Source organism: Crinia signifera, chromosome 2 (genome assembly GCF_055691185.1).
Source record: "Crinia signifera chromosome 2, ASM5569118v1, whole genome shotgun sequence".
Classification (NCBI taxonomy): Eukaryota; Metazoa; Chordata; class Amphibia; order Anura; family Myobatrachidae; genus Crinia; species Crinia signifera.
In genome coordinates, this window is record NC_139218.1 from 96,976,867 (window position 1) to 96,996,384 (window position 19,518).

The 19,518-nt window shown below is 42.2% G+C and overlaps 1 protein-coding gene across 4 annotated transcripts in view; it reads left to right on the forward strand.

Moving 5' to 3' along the window:
* The window catches only part of TBL1X (transducin beta like 1 X-linked), a 250,978-nt gene that overhangs the window by 198,548 nt on the left and 32,912 nt on the right, over positions 1 to 19,518 (forward strand). For all 4 annotated transcript variants that reach the window (XM_083172578.1, XM_083172579.1, XM_083172577.1 and 1 more), the window contains one exon: positions 16,429 to 16,574. In XM_083172578.1, coding sequence (XP_083028704.1) covers positions 16,429 to 16,574 — 146 coding nt within the window. The remainder of the gene's footprint in view (positions 1 to 16,428; positions 16,575 to 19,518) is intronic.

Sequence of the window (19,518 nt, forward strand, 5' to 3'; positions counted from 1 at the left end):
GGACAAGATACGGCATGCTGTTGTCCAGGAACTTGTGGACAGTTTGCCACAAAGAATGTCTGCATGTGGTGGACACCGTTAATCAATATAATCTTATTGATCTATTTGCTTTTGGCTACATAGTTTGATATGTAGGAAAGTATAGATTAATAATTTTTTTATCCATTTAAAACCGAAGAATTTTGCTCACCGCCAGCATAAAACATAACAAACCTTTCTACTGTGGTTTACTCTCTCTTTTTAAATTATTTTTACACACAAACATCTTCCGTACATTTTGTGTGCAAAATGAGGCCACACAGGAAATTCGAGACATACAGAGTATCCATAGCAACTAAATCTAAATATGTAAAAACGACTTAACCATGAATAATTCATGTAAGGTATATAACCGAAACAAAGTATTTAGCATTATGTAAATTATCCATGGCGATTATTGTTGTTCTAATCTGATTAATTTATAGGGGTCAAATATTTAATCTAGTATTGATGCCTGTTGAATACTTTGCTTCAATAACATGTGCATATAATATATCCCATACTGTACATGGTAAGAATATTAGTCAATTAGACATTGAAAATCTATACCTTGAAATGCAGTGGGGTTCTTGTGCTATATTAAGAAAATTACTTTGGTGGGCCACCATTTTTTTCTCAGTTGCTTCCACAGCAATTATATAATGGTTTGTTGCGTAAAAGTCTTATTCTAAACACTCTAACAAAATTTTCTTGAAATAAATGTATTTAATTTTGGATTCAAATTTTGCACACTGCCTAATATGCTCAACACAGTAATGCCCCAGTTGATAATATGCCACATCCTAATGCTGAAAATGATATACAGCATATTGATTAATATATTCCTTAATAAGCTAGTCTCAAATACCTTTTCCACTAATTTGTTAGCCACAGAGTCCCTTCAGTCTGGCCCCTTCAACTGTCCAACTCAGAGCTCTCTCAGTCTTGCTCCCTTATTTGTCAGCCACAGAGCCACCACAGTTGTTCCACTTTATGAATCGAAGCCCTGCGGGAAAGGCCACCTCCAGAGGGAGTAGAAACTGTCCTATGGGATACCTCAGACCATCAGAAGAGGGATACAACCTTTCATAAAGGGGTTCCAGTGTATAGACCAGTGATGGCTAACCTTGACATTCCAGCTGTTGTTGAACTACACATCCCAGCATGCCATACATCAGTTTTAGCATGGCCAAGTAGTAAAACTGTAGCAGGGCATGATGGAATATTTAGTTAACAACAGCTGGAGTGTCAAGGTTAGCCATCACTGGTACAGACAGACAATCAGTAGGTCAACACCATATAGCCAACATGAATTAGGTCAACGGGGTCAAAAGGTGGACTGTGAACAAAAGGTTCTAAATTATACGACAATGACACACCTCTGGTCAATACAAGTTTGTTGGGTCTTCCACATATTTTTCTACTTTTTTGCGTGATTTACTGTTCATATGGACTGAAATTGGGAATAGTAACCTGCGCTGAGAACAGCAAGTCAAACCAACCCACGAGAGCATAGATCTGCAATAATTATCTTCACATATGATAAAACATAGAAAATTACACTTAAAAAGTTGACCATTTTCCGTCCTACCTTTTCTACTGTCTGCTTTTCCATTATGACATTTTGACCGTGTCAACCTAATGGTCAACCTAATTACTATCTTATTACTGTAGAAACTTAGGGAGAGATGTGCATTTAGTAACTTGATGGGTGCATATAATGACAGAGGTCAATAGAGCATTGTTTAAGAAATAAATGAATTATACTGTATTAGATGGTGTGTACTTACTAGCCAGTAATATATATTTTAACTGACATGTATTGCAGGGCATCACCAGAAAGTTCAAAACTACCCCCACCCGCACCCTGGGGTACCTGCTCATGAGTACTACTGCCGGAGGTCTGCCACAGTGGTTCTTCTCATTGTCGCATGATACCCTCCAATTTGGTCGCCACCGGTTATATCGTTCCTGCTCCCATTAAAATGTCCCTCCCGAAATAGCCACTGCCTCCTCTAGCATCCTTAATAACTGTCTTCTGATAGGCGGTAGCCATTTTAAGAGAGACATTTTTACTGGGGGCCAGGCGCAACGTGGCTGCAGACAAGTATCTGCAGTGTAGCAATTGGGCCTGCCGACCCTCCACAGTACACAGCTACTCAGTGCCTCCATTGGCATTTCATCCACACGCAAAGCTGCGAGCTAAGCAGCTTTGTGTGTGAACCAAAATAAGGTCCACTGATTGGTGTCAGGGCTTGTTCATGGTTTTTACAAGTGGTTTTCCATAGCTTTATTTAAAATGCATGTTGCCATCGGGATCTTTATGCATTATAACCAATGCAGGGAAATGATTCCCTTTTGAATGCATACATCTCTGATTTATTTTTATTTGTCTTCCAAATATGTAACCGCTCCATAATGTGGGCTAGGCGAAATCAGGGAGATTTCTAGACTCTTCAGGGTTACAGGGAGATTGCTAGACTCTTCAGGGTTACAGGGAGATTGCTAGACTCTTCAGGGTTACAGGGAGATTGCTCCTATTTCAGGGAGTCTCCTGCAGAGGCAACCATGAATAATCTCTCTTACTTTATCAAGAATATGAGTGGGAAAAATATTTTCAGCCCAACACAGGCTGGATTTGTTTCCTTACTGTATGTATATAGATTTTTAATAAGAGGCACGTTGCTTTGTGTAATAGATTAGTGGTGTGATGTATTACATTTTATTTCCATCTCCACTCCTCCCTGATAAATGACAGCTTATCCAGATGTCAGGATACAGAAGATACGTTTCTTGCAGTAGCATCTGGTTTATTTGGCATTGTTTTACTGGCATGTCTGGAATTATTCTGGGATGGTCACATACAGTAATAGTCCTGCAGTTGGGCAGGGTAGTCTGCCTTGGTGTAAATGGTTCTCCCTTCCAGCTGGCATGTAATGCTGGAAAATACATCACCCGATATGCACAAATGTGTAAGGACACACATTTATGGGAGCTGGCTTATTCCTCCCCACAGCGATGTAATCCAATCATATTTTATAGTTCACTGTTGTGTTTCTTTCAAATGTATTTTTCAAAAAAGCACACACACACTGAACTCTATATGTAAGTGACTTGTGCATTCTAAATTGGGAAACAACGTCACCTAAAGTCAGTGGAGGAAGCCATTTTGTTGGCTGAATGAATATTCATGAGGTATCCATGGTTGATAAAATGCATTCTCATTAGTGATGGTCATGCCCACTGTTTGTAAATTCACTCACTGTCTCTAGCCCTTCTACTCCGACACACATATATCCAATTTTCCTATTGGCAGCACTGCGGGCAATAAACCAATTGGTTGTAAGGAACTTTTATTTTGTTTGTTGTGTGTGGTTTGGATAATGGCCAGGATTTGGTGCAATAGCTTTTTTAAGGTAATGTGGATGGCTGATAAATGAATTAACTAAACATACTGTACATGCACACAGTAGCTCTGATGGGCGCTGTACCTAGATACATACTACTACTGCTGCTGCTGTGTTGCCTGGTGCATCGGCTATGAATTATAAACCGATGGTGCAACAGTGTTTTCTCCCTCAGCCCCTCTTACTCAGCAGTGGCTGAGAGGACAGAGAAGTGCCGGCTCCGCATGATATGACTATTTAATTAAACCCTGCAGCTAATTGAATAATCCTATTTGAGATTAATTTATTTCTTATTATTGCTCTAATGGCTGGTATGGTTCTAAATTAAGAACTGTGTACGTAATATAGGTGGATAGCAGCCTCTAAATGGATTTTGGATCCATCCCAAACTCTGGGTCCTGATGTGCCCCCCTTGTACCCTCCTGTCGCTGGGGCTTAATTTAGGGGATTTTTGAGGATACAGTACATGGGATATTATCAAAAGAGTTAAATCAGAGTTTTTATTACATTTTAACCTAAAGTAAGTGACTCAACTGAACTCCTCTTTAGTTTACCATGCTGCACACTCACCAAGTACAGTACACAAGCAATCACAAAGACTAAGGGGGGTATTTAATCTCCCGCAGCCATCTCCTGACAGGGGAGATGGCTGTGAGGCCCTATTCAATGCTGTCTTCCCTGACTTTATTTTGCAATTCAAACAGTCTGGTTCAAATGTTTAAATTGAATTGTCATTTTTTGTTTTATTCAAAAAGGGTCTACATGGAATATTGAACGATGTTAATGTTCTTATTTTAAAGTGGCTCACCACTGGATCTACTACTAGTGCTAGGGCTGTTGAGCCTGACTAGACATTGGACTTGAAAGGGTTTATCTATAGCCACCTATCTGATGTGCTCTGGATGATAACATGCACTTATCTGAGTAGCAATTTTTTTTTATTGACAATTTTTAGGGGCTGTCCAATTAGCATACTTTATTTTATTCTGAAATGTTTGTTTTTCCATTTGAAAACACATATCAGGGTATTCAATTTTTGCTATGGGCAACATCAACTCTTTTGATTTTTTGAAGCTTTGTTAAATTCACCTTATAGGATACACAAAAAAGATGTGTACCTTTTGTGTTTTTTGCAATGATAGGAAAAAAGGCTTTGTATCACCAATTTGATTTTTGCCTGATTAATGTCGGCATCTGTGCTAATTGGATATCCCTAAGCAAGGTAATTAGCCTTGATAAATGCCATGTAAAATGGGACAGTCCTGTTTATTTCTCTCCAAGTCTCAGTAAATAGACACAAAAATGCAGATCGGCTGGCGCTTTATCAATTTATCACTTAGTGCATCTGCCCCAGTGTGTTCTACATGTTGCTTATGCACAATGTGGTAGATGTATGAATAGTGATAAGCCTGGAGAAGTGAGCCAGTGGAGAAGTTGCCCATGGCAACCAATCAACTGCTCTGTATAGTTGTATGCTATGCAAATTATAGATGTTACTTCAGTACTGATTGGTTGCCATGGTCAGCTTCTCCACTCACTCACTTCTTAATGCTTATCACTGCTTCATACATCTACCCCACTGTACATTATGTTCTTTTGGAGGAGATTCATTAAATAATCGCCCCCTTATGGGACAATTGGTCATCATGAAAAAGGAATGTGGAAATTATTATGAGACATATCTCCTTTGTTACAGTCTTTGATGAATAAGTCTACAGTTAAAAACTGAGATAAAGGGGGTATTCAATTCCTGCCGCTATTTCCGACAGGGGAAATAGGGGCAGGCGCCTATTCAATGCCGTCTTGCCCGACCGCATTGAAGAGGCAGATCGACAGAACAGGCCCAACTTTAAAGCTGTCAAGCCCATTTTGACGATAACGGGCGTGAATTGTCACATTCACGGCCGAATCTCCACAATCCATGGGCGTTTAAGCGGACACATCCTTTTTTGCGGTTGAATGGGCCAGATTTACACGGCTGTCGTGATGGATCGACAATCGTGTTCCAGGAATGAATAACCCCCACAGTTGTGAAATAATTGTTAAACAGCCCTGATAAATGCTTGTGTTTATGCCCCTGAGTCTTCACATTTCTATTTATGAAGGATTTCTGACACAGAGGGTAAAGTCTCACTATACATGTAGTTGATTAAATTGATTTATCTGAAAATACTAAAAAGATAACCAATAGTCCTTATCTTGTAGCAATATAGCGCAATCATGGAAAAGCAGTTCATTAGTTGGGACGTCATTGGGAGCATAGCACAGCTGCATGTTATAAGACACCGCAACATCCATTTCAGCTTTAAAAATAGATGTATTTTATAAGCAGAAAACAGTGTAAGAGTAATGTGAAAACTCACATCTCACTTAAATGTCAAGATTAACAGCTTTTTTTTTTTTACACTTCACAGTAGTAGGAAGAAATTACAGCCAGGATTTCATATTATGTCATCAACAGTAAGGATCTGTGATGGTGCCATGGTGAGATACTAGATTGGCGACATTTGAGATGAGAAATTGAACAGCTAATGACGTTTTACTTCTAAGGAGGAAGAATGTCACTTCTGATAACAGCAAAGCTGCTTAGATGCACATTTGTATTTTATTGTGACATAAGATAATCATCTCATTAAGCTATGACAATTCTATTTGGAATATGAGGTTAAAGAGGAACTTTTTGCCTACAACATTTTAAAGCTTCATTCCCGTGTCCATAGTACAGAGATATGCCACTCTATTGAAACTCCTTACTTTTTTTGTCATGCATTTTTATCTCATAATCAAATCAAATGAACATAGTGGGTTTCTGGTTCCAGTGTTTTCAGCCTTCTGACCGTTATCAACCAATCACAGCCAAGAAGGTGGCTGGTTCAAAGAGAGTGATGAGTAGTTCTATGCTTCCGCTGTCAAATACACTCCAATCATATGAATCACAAAGAACTCATGTATTGACCTCCACCATGATCAGGGCCCGATTAAGGGGGGGGGGGGGGGGCACAGGGGGTCAGTACCCCTGGGCCCCCCTCTATGGTTTGAATGTATTTAAAAATATACATTTTTTTAAGCTAAAGGTTTTGTGCATGGGAGTAGGGTAGTGCTACAGCTTTGCCTATCTGCCAATGTGACAATGATTAATGGTGCTGAGCATCGGAAGCCAAGGCACACTGACTGCACAAGCATACCCCCCAACTGTACCGATTAAGCCAGTACAGTACCATTTTTTAACGGACTGTACCGGCTAGAAATAAATGTACCGAATGTACCGGTTTTCAGATGATTCCTGGGGCACCTCTGATTCTGCCCAATCCCAGTGCTGCCTTGCGGTCCCGGCAGCAAGCGTGCTTCGTCAGTAAGCACTACGCAGCCCACGCTTGTAGTAATGCCGGGCCGGCTGCAGGTATCGTGCATGTCTGTATGAGTGACCGCTCAGGACTGTAATCAGGCCTCGCACCCACTGTCCCCGGCGTGCCGCTTGCGCGCAACTCCCCTGCCCCGTGCTGTACCTACTGCATGTCCCGGGGCTGGATTAAGCTGTCAGGACTCAAGTGACCCTAGTGTGTGGTTCGGGTAGTCTTGTTACCCAACTCCCTGTCTGTCACAGCTGCTATGAAACGAAGGAGCCATCTGATGCATCAAAACCTGGTTTAATCGGTACATGTTAAGCACCTTAGAAAGTGGTTCTGTGTACTAGTCATACATGGGCTGGTGTGGATTAAATAGTTTAAAATAAATAAGACCATATATATATTTATATATATCAAATGGGGGGGAATCGGAAAGGGGGCGTGGCCAAACACACACACGGCACTTCCCCATGACCACGCTCCTTTACATATACTGGACACGCCCATTTTCGAATGTGTACCGATTTTTTCCCTTCAGATGTTGGAGGGGGATGCGGTCATCTATTAGAATGAACTTAGGTCTACAGTCATTAGGTCGACCCCACTAGGTCGACTGGCAGGAAGGTCGACCTGACTTAAGGTCGACATGGGCCAAGGTCGACATGACTTAAGGTCGAATTTGCATAAAGGTCGACATGAGGAAGGTCGACTGGTCATAAGGTCGACATGGGTTTTTCACTGTTTTTTGAGCCGACATGTGCCGACAGGCGGTATTTCATGCCCTACCATCCACTAGGGCGTGGTGGGAGAATAAAATAGTGTGCCGAGCGCAGCGAGGCACCGTGCCCGAAGCATCGCGAGCGAAGCGAGCGATGCGAGGGTCCGATTCTCATTGCCAACTGTGTCCATGTCGACTGTGTCGACATTCGGATCAAAAAACAATGAAAAACCCATGTCGACCTTATGACCAGTCGACCTTCCTCATGTCGACCTTTATGCAAATTCGACCTTAAGTCATGTCGACCTTGGCCCATGTCGACCTTAAGTCAGGTCGACCTTCCTGCCAGTCGACCTAGTGGGGTCGACCTAATGACTGTAGACCTAAATGCAGTCTGACGAATGATCCCATTCCGTTGGAGGGTATGCACAAGTGTGCAGTGCATTACTGGGCGTTAACTAAGTCCCATGAGATTTTGCACAAGAGGTCAGAGGCTGAGAGGTTTGTGCTGATCTCTGCTTGGGGGAGTTCATCATATGCTTCTCAGGCCCATAGAGGACAGCAGCAGCCTCGTCTTGGTAGGGTTTTTAGTTAGAGACAGCACTGAGCCTGTCGGGGCTCCTACAGAGTGTATATATATATATATATATTAATATATATATACATATATAATTATGTTTATATGAACCCCCCCCGCAGTTACCCATTGACCAAGTTTATACTGCCTTTACTCTGTGTTTTGACAGTGTAATATTCTCCCGTGCAGTTTGCGGCCGGTAATGACAAGAGGGAGGGGGCCCTCCTGTCTAAAGTGACCCCGGACCCCCAAAGGCTTAATCGGGCCCTGGCCATAACTACATGAAGTCTGCATAGAGAATACACACTAGAACTTAATGTGGGGAAAGCCGAACAAGTTAAAAATAGATCTGAGGGAACTGCATTGAGTATTTATTAATAATCAACCATATAATTAGACACAGAAATGCATGGTTTTGGCAAAAAGTAGCATGGCTTCGGGAGAATGACATGAGTGGGGGTATAACCAGTGCTCTAGCTGCTGCCCATGCAGCCCTGCTGTTTTCTGTGAATAGAGACTGTGCGCATGTGTGCATCATCTATTAGCAGCGCAGATTCAATTAATACTATTGTGCCGCTTTGGGGGCTCTTGTTCCCTGTCCTGCCCAAAATGGGACTCCCTGGATGACTCTTTTCTCCACATGATCTGGTCATGTCCTAAGATCGCACAGTTTTGGGAAGATGTCATTAATATCTTAGTGGCCACTGGTATACCAAGAGAAGCCTTGTCGTCAGTGACTTGCCTACTATCGGCCATAGATGAGGAGATGCTACTTGGCCGGACAGATATTATGCTATTAACTTATGTACATTGGCCAAAGTATGTATAGCTAGACTGTGGTTGGCTAAGGAAGCTCCAGGCACACACTCCTGGATATCCATGGTGAATGAGGTAGTGGGCCACGAAAAGTTTGTATACCTAGCTAGAAAGGCAGAGAAAAAATATTATGCAATATGATCCAAGTGGCTTGACTCCACATACTCAAAGGCAATGGCTCCGGACGTCTAAATGCTGCAATTCCCTCTTCATACCTGTTTATCTTTGCCCCACATAAATAAACCCGCCAACTACAACCCAGCTGTGATACTTAACAATGTGTTTAAGACCAGGCCCATGTAACAAGGTCTACTTGACACCATGCTACTTTCTCCCTCCCTACCACACTTGGGGCAATTACTACCTGATTTGCTCTCACTGTGCTTAGAATCTGAATTATTAGGATGGAATGAGGCCTCACGGTTACTTTAACTTATGTACTTCTTTATTTTATTTATTTAAAATTTTTATTCTTCTTTAACATCGTGTTACATTTGCAACAACTGCTATATGTTTGTATGTATCCTATACCGGGATATACTCGTTGCACTTAATGACCATACTTTCTTGTATGGAATGATGTTATGTGTCACCTTTGTTCTTTTTCTTTTTGTTTATGCTATTGTTTACTCTGCAAAACTCAATCAAAAAATATTTGAATAAAAAAAAATAGACGTTCAGACAAGTTGGTTAAATCCATTTGATTTTACCAATTTATCCGAACGATCATGTTTGCCCATTTTCTGGCTTTTGGGAGCATATGGTTTCCATAATGTATTTTCCTGAGTGTGTCCACCGACATCTAACCTTATGCAAAGTGGCTATTTTTTGCTTGAATGTGGATCATCTATCATCAGTTTTCATCTATCCCTTTAATAGGATTTAGTGAGCCAGGGCTGTCGGGCTTAATGCCCTTGCTAATCCCCTGCTGTATTGTTCTATGTATTGTATTGCAGCTGAGAACAATAGATTGTAGCAAACCTTGGTGAGCCATGGCTCACCAGAGTAGGCTTGTTGAAGAAGGCTCCATCGATACTTAAGTAAGTTTGGTAGATAGGTTGTTTTTTTTTGCATTGTTAAGCTGGTTACCAACTTAAACCATGTGTGTAACCAGCAACATAGCCTGTGACGGAGCCCAGCAGGGAACCGAAATTGGCAAGTGTGTGCACATTTGCTGATGCCGGCAGTGATGAAGGGTCCGCTGCGGCGATACAGCATCTGGCATGGCCCTCGCTGGCGATGTTTTCTGTCGGCCCAGCATACATGTGGGAGCGCACATAGTCATTGACATGCTATGTGATGTGCCCAATATGTCGGTCTGATCCACTGGATTGGATGAGATCTAGTCTAATATGTACCCAACTCAAGGTAGCTTTTGGAGTAGAACATACTGTATGTTACTGGACAGATAGATACAGTATGTGGATAAGAGATATGAATGCATACCTCCCAACTGTCTCAATTTCAGCAGCATAGTTTTCAGATACTGTCCAACTCTCGCATCTGCAGGCCACAGTGTCTCCTGCATTGGGAAGCTTAGGGAGGCATTCAATCATTGCTGTTCTAGTGAATACCGAATAATGGAGTCTCACAAAACCTGGTGCCCTAATGGGGGCTGTATGGAGCAACTACAGCTATGATGTATAACGACACCTATGGAATGCTGAACCCAAGTTGGTTGCCACATTGTGTGCACAAAGATGAATGTGTATTTTTACTTTGTATGTAGAGTTTCTTGCATTTTTGTTTGTTTAATACTTGCCATCTTGATCTGACGGCACTATATAAATATTTGTTAATAAATTATGCTTTACATGCCTCATGTATAATCTCCAATAAGTTCCGGCTAAAGTGGTTAATTGGATTGGACCGTCAAATCCACTAGCCACTGTAAATTATAGCTAACTGCATACAAGTCCATACCTCCTAACATTCTGGATAGGAGAAGCAGGAGTCTGCAAAGCTGCACGCTCCCGATAAGGGGGGGTGGCACTGCAAAAGGTGGCATGGGCTCATGGGAATTATGCAATCATGAGCCATGCCCCCGGCTTATGTCAAAATAGGGGCATGCCCAACACTCGGAACTGCTGGCATATCCCCAATCCCTCTGTGCCATGAATAGACGCTGTGTGCATGCTAAGCAGAGCAGTGAGTGACAGGTGACTCCCAACTGCCCCAAACCCCCTAACCCCTCCCCAACGTGGGACAGTCACAAAAAAAACCACAGGACAGTACCATAAAAATCGGGACAGTGATGAGGTATGCAGCCTACAGTGTTGCAAGTAAGGGGGTACGGCGTGATACTGAGTACCTGTAAGAAATATGTGCAGGTATGCAGTACCACTTACCCCCTGACCCACTGTCAATTCTATTTTTATTTTAAGTCTAAATATAATGCATCTGCAGCCCTCCCACCCAGCGTTATGATTGGTGCTGTATGCAGCTATCGGCTACTGCTGATTTAGCCTGTCGCACTGACAGGCATCAGCGGCGCCGACAGCATGAAGAGCAGGCTCCACAATTGTAAGCACAAGTTGCCCAGCTCTCCCCCAAGCAAGAGCCAACCTGCCCCCAGTCATTCCCTGTTTCTCATTCCCTGTCTCCTGATGCCATGCTACTATTGTCATTTAGTCACTCCTCTAGCTTTGTGTGACCACGCCCCCATGACACATGACCACGCCCATTTTTGGTGCAGTAAAGGTACCACCAAGAAAAAAATTCTACTTGCACCACTGGCAGCCTATGAATTTTATATTGTTGATAATTTGGCTACATGCTCCCTAAATGTTATATTTTACTTTATCTAAAAAAGTATATTTTAATGGATAGACTGAAACAATACAGAGGCTTTTATTTGTTTTGTAGTTCTGCATGAACAAAGGAAGCTAAAGTCCAGCACTTCCTGTTGCTATCTGCCCTGACACAGCTTCCGCTGTTAGATCAGGGTATGAAACAGCTCGGGCTGCTAAACAGGTTCCAACAGTGTTATCTGCATCCTGTTCATCTACCCACAGGCAAACACAGACACGTTGCTTCACTTCAGTATTGTGAAATATTTTTAGCATTGTTCAGTTGTCATGTCATATTGTTGTTCTTGTTTAATCCATTCAAGTTCTCTTGGAAACTGCAATCAATCATAATAAGGCAACTTGCAAAATGCATATCATTTAGATATTGGATTTGATTGTTTTGCACACAGTTTAGAGAATTTTTATTTACTCTGCATGAAACTTTCAGTGGTTCATCCTGTAAAACAAAACTAATCTAATTTCAGAGTTTGTTCTCCATAGTTATTCTGTGATGTGTGTGAGTGACTGTTGCAGTGAAGCACCCCTCTGGTTGATTATTTTCCATAGGCAATAAGACAGCTGCAGTTCCCCTCATTGTGTCCCAAGTATATGCTTTATGCTGAAAATGATAATGATTAACTTGGAAGAGCTAACATATTTTTATGAATATGGAAGTATCATCTACAGTAGTTTTTTATTATATATCGCGTGCTGTCCTTTCACGTGCATTGTATCTCATGCAATCCCATCCCCCACCACCGGGAGGGGGGCCTAGTTGGAGGTCGGAAGGGCAGTAGGTCCAACCTCTGGCTCAGGTCCAATGGGTGCGGGTTTGCACATCAGACCCGACGAGGATGTCAAACACCTCCGATTTGGGTCGCTATCTTGAGTGAAAAAACGTCCCAAATCGGACAAGTGTATGGACACCTTTACTTTTACTAAATTAGTTCCAGGAGAATTTGCCACCTACTCAAAACAACGTCTCAAAGCAACATCTTGCTGCAAAAAGTAGTGTGATAGTATGACATACATCCCAACATTCTGTCCACAGAAAGAGGGTCTCTTTATCGCGCTTCAGGTGCACCCCCAAAACAAGGCATGACCTCATGGAAATGGGGAATGGCTTCATGGGGATACGGCGGTTCTGAGGCACACCCCCGTTTTCTGTCACTTTGGAATATTATGGAATATGGTAGGGATATTTGTGATATTCAGGGGATTACAGTAATGAACGGTTTGAGAGTTTGATGGATGTTTTTGGGTATGTGTTCAGGCTCAGTGGGGGAAGCTGGGGTAGGTTTGTAGTATGTTACAGCAGCTTATAGGTCTGGGGGCCACTAGACTGTGAAACATGTTGAAACCAACGGCTTCCGCACAGGTTTAGTGATTTATTCAAACCCAACTGGTTTGATGTTAATTACGCCTGCATTTGAGGAGAGGCCACTTTTAGTTACCAATCCTTTCTTGCTTTAAAAAATGACAGCAAGAATAAATATTGGATGAGTTCTAGCTTCTTCTCCTTGATATGTAAAATAAAATATGTCAATGTTGTTCGTGCGGTACGAATTATATATAGTGCAGCAATAGGGGAATTCTGCCAGATCTGTGGATGTCATTTATACACTGTATGTATATATATACCGAATTAAACAGCTTTTCTTTGGCAAGTCCGTTCCGTATTCATAAAAACATAGAGCCTATACTGTACTTGGAAGATACTGTAGATTAGACTAAAAGCACCCAGAGATTTATATACTAATCATATCATCTAACTAATAAACATCATATATTAATCTAGCGTCTGTGTTGTGATGAAGGAACATTATTTATTTATTTATTTTGTTGCACAATTTGTTCATCTTTGTTTCTCATTTAAATGACTCCCAGCAACAGTGCGCTGTATTTTACCTCTTTCCTTGGTTTGTATGTGTTTCTCACAAATTGCACAGCAGGGCTTTTTCAGTGTGGTTTTAGATTATACACTGTATAAGAAATATGCAAATGAAAACATAAGAACATGTTATTCTTAAAGAATGGCTACATAAGAAAATCAGACATATAATTACTTCCAATAGCAGGAACGGCTCAGAAAAATGCTATTTTAAGCAAATCAGCCATCTACCAGAAAACCACAGTATTCATTTTGTGTACCTGTAGAAACTGAGGTTGTTGATAGTCACTGTGTGGAGTTTGTATATTCTCCCTGTACTTACATGGGTTTCGTCCAGTTTCCTCCCACAATACCAAAAATATACCGGTACATTTTGTACATAATTTTCAATAACAAGCCGCTACCAATGTTTATCAGCAACTTCATTATTATTATAATCATTTTATGTATGGCCTGAAACCGGTGTTGTAACAGGGTTTCTGGTCCGACACCCCTTTTCTCTGATGCATGTGACGTCATGACTTTACGCAGCAAGCTTTGAAGCAACAGAAAGGGGGTTACCGGATCATCCTTAATATACACCTTGAGGCTTTCCTTGAAAGAGTACTACCTGTTGGGGTAGCAACTGTGCCGCCCCCCACAGCCTTGATCTGTAAAGCCTTATTTGCAAGTTAAGATAGCGAGACATCATTGAGACCATCTTAATTAAGTGTTTCACAATCAAACTTTTTTTTTTAATTTGGTTGAGAAAATCTTTCCTATTTCTGTAGGTCCAATTGTGAAGGTATCCATATGGCTGATAGACATTGCCTAGGTTGACAATCGGTCGGTCAACATGCACTTGGTCAACACTGACAAAAGTTGGAAAAGGTTTAAATTAGTTATTATGGGATTTTTTTTTGCACTTTAGCATCCACGTGGACTCTGATGGTGAATGGTAAAGTGTGCCAGGTACCAGCATTAGCAGAGGGAAGCTCGAAGCATGGGCGCGGTACAATAGTTGGAAATCCATGTGCTCAGCTGTCGACATTGACACCCAAAAAAATGAAAAATGCATGTCAAATTTTTGTTTGTGTCGACCTTTGGTAATGTTGATCTTGTGCACGTCAACAGAAACATTGTCTGTGAGCTATATCACACCCATCTGTGAAGATGTGGGATTTAACAACACAATTTGTGTCTTTATGTCCCCACCTCCCCCTGTGTGGTAGTGTGATCAGAGCCATCACAGAGTGGGAAGGATGTAGAAATATTTGTCTATTCCTCTGTGGTTCTGGGAGACTTCCTGCCATTCAGGAGTCTCTCTGACATTCTGGGGCAGATGTATTAATCAGTGGCGTAACTATAGCTCCGCAGCCCCCGCGGTGGCAGGGGGGCGCAGAGAAATTGGGGGCGCCGCCGGGGGGGCTGCGGGGCTATAGATACCCGCGGTCTGCGTCTCGTCCGGCTCTCTGTCGGGACCTTCCTGACGTCACAGTCCCGGCCGGCTCCTGCTGCAATGAAAACTGACCATTAGAAAATGGCTGCCCCCATACTGCAGACAGTTTTCTGTCTGCAGTATGGGGGCAGCCATTTTCTAAGAGTCCGTTTTCATTGTAGCAGCAGGAGCCGGCCGGGACCGTGACGTCAGGAAGGTCCCGACAAAGAGCCGGGCGAGACGACGCAGACCGCGGGTAAGAAGGGGGGGCAGGTTAGGTGGGGGGTGGGGGGCGCCGAATAAACGTGCGGCGGGGGGACTGAATAGTTAGTTACGCCCCTGGTATTAATCCTGGTAAAATGATAAAGTGGAAGGTGATAACGCACCAGCCAGTCATCTGTGTTTGAAAAATGGCTGTCAGGTTTAATACATCTGCCCCATTGTGAGAGTAGGGAAGTATGATGTAAATACTGTAACAGGTACTGTACCTGCATAGAGGACATCAGGAAAGTATAGTATTTCTGGTATATACTGTACTTTTTGAAGGATTAATAAAAGGTTAGTGGTTGACTGTAAATCTAAGAACAGCCTCATTAATTTCCCTTCTTCATCCATTAAATCTTATTTAAACTTATTTTACATCAAAGGCAAATCACGCTTTTGTGTGCATTACAAAATGAGGAAGACCGGTGCACCCTGACCATATTATGCCTCATCCACAGAGTTAATCTCTTCAGATCATGCCATTTGTTGCACTCCGCAGACCCTGCTAAATTGGCACAGAAATTCAGCTTATTTCTGAGCATTTGCACTGCAGCAGCCTAATTCTTGCCCTTTCATGAATGATCCTTGCTCTCTCTGTGTGTATTTTGTCAGTCATTGATTTGTCACCGCACTATACACTGTATGTCACCTAGCATTTATACAGTCAGTGCTAATAAGAGGACTTCTACACAAATACAGGATGTTGTTGGCATCAGTTTTGTGTCACATACTAATGCAGCTGACTCCTTAATATACTTAGCTTATACCGGAGCTGCACTACGCCGCTGGTCACGTGGCTAGCAGCAAATAGTGCATATCCCATCATGATCGGCTATACGGCCTTATCTCTCCAGGAGATGTGAATCAATTAGAGAGCTGTAGATAATTATGTTCTTATTTCCTGTGCAGACGCAATCATTTCAAAGCCATAATCGTTGACATCTACCATGTTAATAAAAATGCCCATAAGGAATAGGCAGGAACGAAAATGTATCATACATTTAATGTTTTTTATTAGCTATTGATATACATTTATGAATGAGGCTATAACATTTATTATGGTGCACCCAAGCTGTAGCTCAGTAAGTGACTGATTATAAATCTGTTTCGCCAGCAGGATGTTGTTGTTTTCTCAATACAGGGGTGCATTGATGACTATCACAGCTTCTTCTCCTAATTCCCAGGTTTCTCTCACTCTGCGTTCACATTCGGTATTGAAAGCCACATCAGCCAGTCCAACATCAATGGGACACTAGTGCCACCTGCAGCTCTTATCTCCATCCTGCAGAAAGGTTTACAGTATGTTGAAGCTGAGATCAGCATCAATGAAGTAAGTGTCAACTGTGTGAACATGAGTCCACATCACGAATCAAAGATTGTTACCTAAGCTTTTGTAAATGAGGAAATTGTACGTGTGAGTTTCCTAGAACACATAGGGACTAATTCAACGTATCTGTGACCTGCTTGTTACCATTGGCTAATGCAACCCTCTGCCATCACTGACGATTATCCATGTTATGAATGAACACCGATTTCAGATTACCACAATCCCATGACAGTGCCACAAGACGGAACTGTTTTGTATACTCACATGTACTCTTCTCAGTAATCTACCATAATCACCCACAACCAAAAAACACAAAGATGGACTGCACTAGAATATGGTTCTAAATATTATTTGAATTAAAAAATATATCAATAATAAAATGATCACCAGAAAATACAGAAAAAACATAAAACAGACAATATATATATATACTGTATATATCAAATACATGTAAATAATAATATAATTCCGATATAACATACTATAATAATGCCGGCATTAATAATAAAAATGTTTAAAAGTTTTTTTAGATTTCCATTTGGATGGTCAGTCTCCTATTGAGGTTAGGATGTCAAAGAGAAGATGTTAGTAATTCTCCTTGAGAAAAAAGTTCCCAAAAAATGCTCTGTTGGCTTAACCCGTTGGGTGATATGCCCGGACTCAGTTGCGCTGCCGCAGCGGGCTGTCTCGGAAAATTTCCAGGTATACCACTAATATGGAATAGGTGCGCACCAGTTGTGTCCAGATGTGCACCACTAGAGCCCCCCCCCCAGTCACACTCCCCAGCCCCCCCCCCCTCCATACGCTGGAGCTCCCCTGACCGCTGCCACCTCTCCAGCCGCCATTCATTTTACAGCAGTGACGTAGGCTCAGGGATGTTTGGGGCGGCTTGGGGGGGACTCGGGAGCGCTCAGGAGTTCAGGTGCAGAGCCTGCCGTCTGAGGTCACTGCTGGGGCAGCGGCGGGGGAGCTCAGCCTCCGCCGTACAAACGCCAGAGCAAAGGTTAGGGGGGGGCAGGGGGAGGTTCCTACGACCTGTGGTGGGTTGTGCTGGGGGCAGGACAAACCTGCCCTGGTAGGATTGTCCTGCCCCAGCAAAACCCACCACTCAAGGGGTTAATTTTCTTTTTTATATTAGTGCACAGTCAATGGTTAAGACAATCCATCCTGCACAGTACTGGATTTACTATGTGTTATGCTAGGTACACACCAAAACGATCATGAGCAGATCATGAGATGACCATACAATGGTCACACGATCTGCTGCAGCTTACGATCTGCATCCGATCCAGATCCGTACTCTATTGAAGGGGTTGTTTTCAAACCCTGACTCCAGCAGTTAGGATCTGCAAAACAACCAAATGACCAGCGGGGATGCGCATCGGATCAGAATTGGATCTAAAACATGCCAAAACATGCCCAATTTACATACAATCAGTCGAGATTGTATCAAAATTGGGGGAATTGAGGCGAAATCATTCTGGTGTGTACCCAGCATTAGGGAGTTAGTAAATATTTACCCCTTTGTACTGTAGATTGCATAAATGCAAAGTGTCCACCTGTCTACTTATATGAGAAGCAGGATCCGGCTGGTTAGCACTTCCAATCCGCCTTTGTTGTGGAGGGCAATCTCTATAATGCAAGATGGCAGTGTAGAGATCAAAAGAAAATGGTGGTCCTGGTACCTTGAGTGCCAACATCTGTGTGAAAGATGTGCAAAATATCCAGTAAAAAGGGCAGCGTCGCTCACATTTGTTAATTTGTAAATACATTCAAATAAAAACATATAAAAAAGATTATATATTTCCTATGTAAGATAAACATTACAGGTCATTATGATAAATACAAATGTTTGCAATGTTCACACCTATTTTGACGAGTTCACTTGGCACTTAAAGGGGTCAATGGAAAGATCAAAGTACTGTATTCTAAGACACAGCATTGGATCACCATAGTGACCATAAGCCTAAGCTTAATCAGAATGGCTGCCGCCTACTTGCTTGCGAAGCCAGCAAATTGGAAGAGAAGCAGACACTGGCCTCCCCACCACCAGAAATTAGAGGCACAGACAGTGCTGTCCCAGCACCACTCCAGCTTCATCCGAAAGGGAGACTTCCCAACTTTATTCCCTCCCCCCGTGGCAGGACACACTTCTGGGGCAGTGCATGTAATACTGCACTGTCCTGCTAAAATTGTGGCAGTTGTGAAGTCGGGTTTGTCCTTGCCAATAAACAGAGCACCTATGGAGATATATAGTATCACGTGAGCGATGATGAGACTGAGAAAGGTGGATAGTATCATTTGAAGGAAGTGATTTTAATATAATTGTGGATCCTACATATATTGGAGCTATTAAACCATGGAAAGCTGCACCTTATCCTGACAATCTTACAGTACATGCTGTATCTGTTATCCATACAATCATGATGACCTGTAACAGTAGATCTGTGTTATGCACTGAGAATTATTGAAGATTCCATTTATATTGTATGAGTCACCAAACTGATTGCCGGCTCAGTCTGCTCTGAACATTGTGAAATACAATAGTAATGACACTCGAGTTTGAAACTGCTGCATGCCTCCCTCAAGGACTACATATTGTATGGGGAATTGGAAAAGAGGAAAAAGCATATTCATTATGCATTGTACTCTATTATGTGTGTAGGTGTAGGCAAAATGTTCTTACTACATGGATCCAGCCTCGTGGGAATGACCTTTTTCTTAGTGCTACATTTATTTCAGAAAAATACACCGGCATGTTGTTAACCTTAGGGCTCTGGGTGTATCAGGATTTACATTTGTAAATGTATAATATAGGATTCAACCCTAAAGGTCCATACACACTGAGCGACTATGCCCAGCATGTATGGACAGCGATGATCGCTATCCAGCCCGGCGCCGTCATTGGGGAGAGGACGTCTTTGCATAGCGCAGCACTATTCAAAGC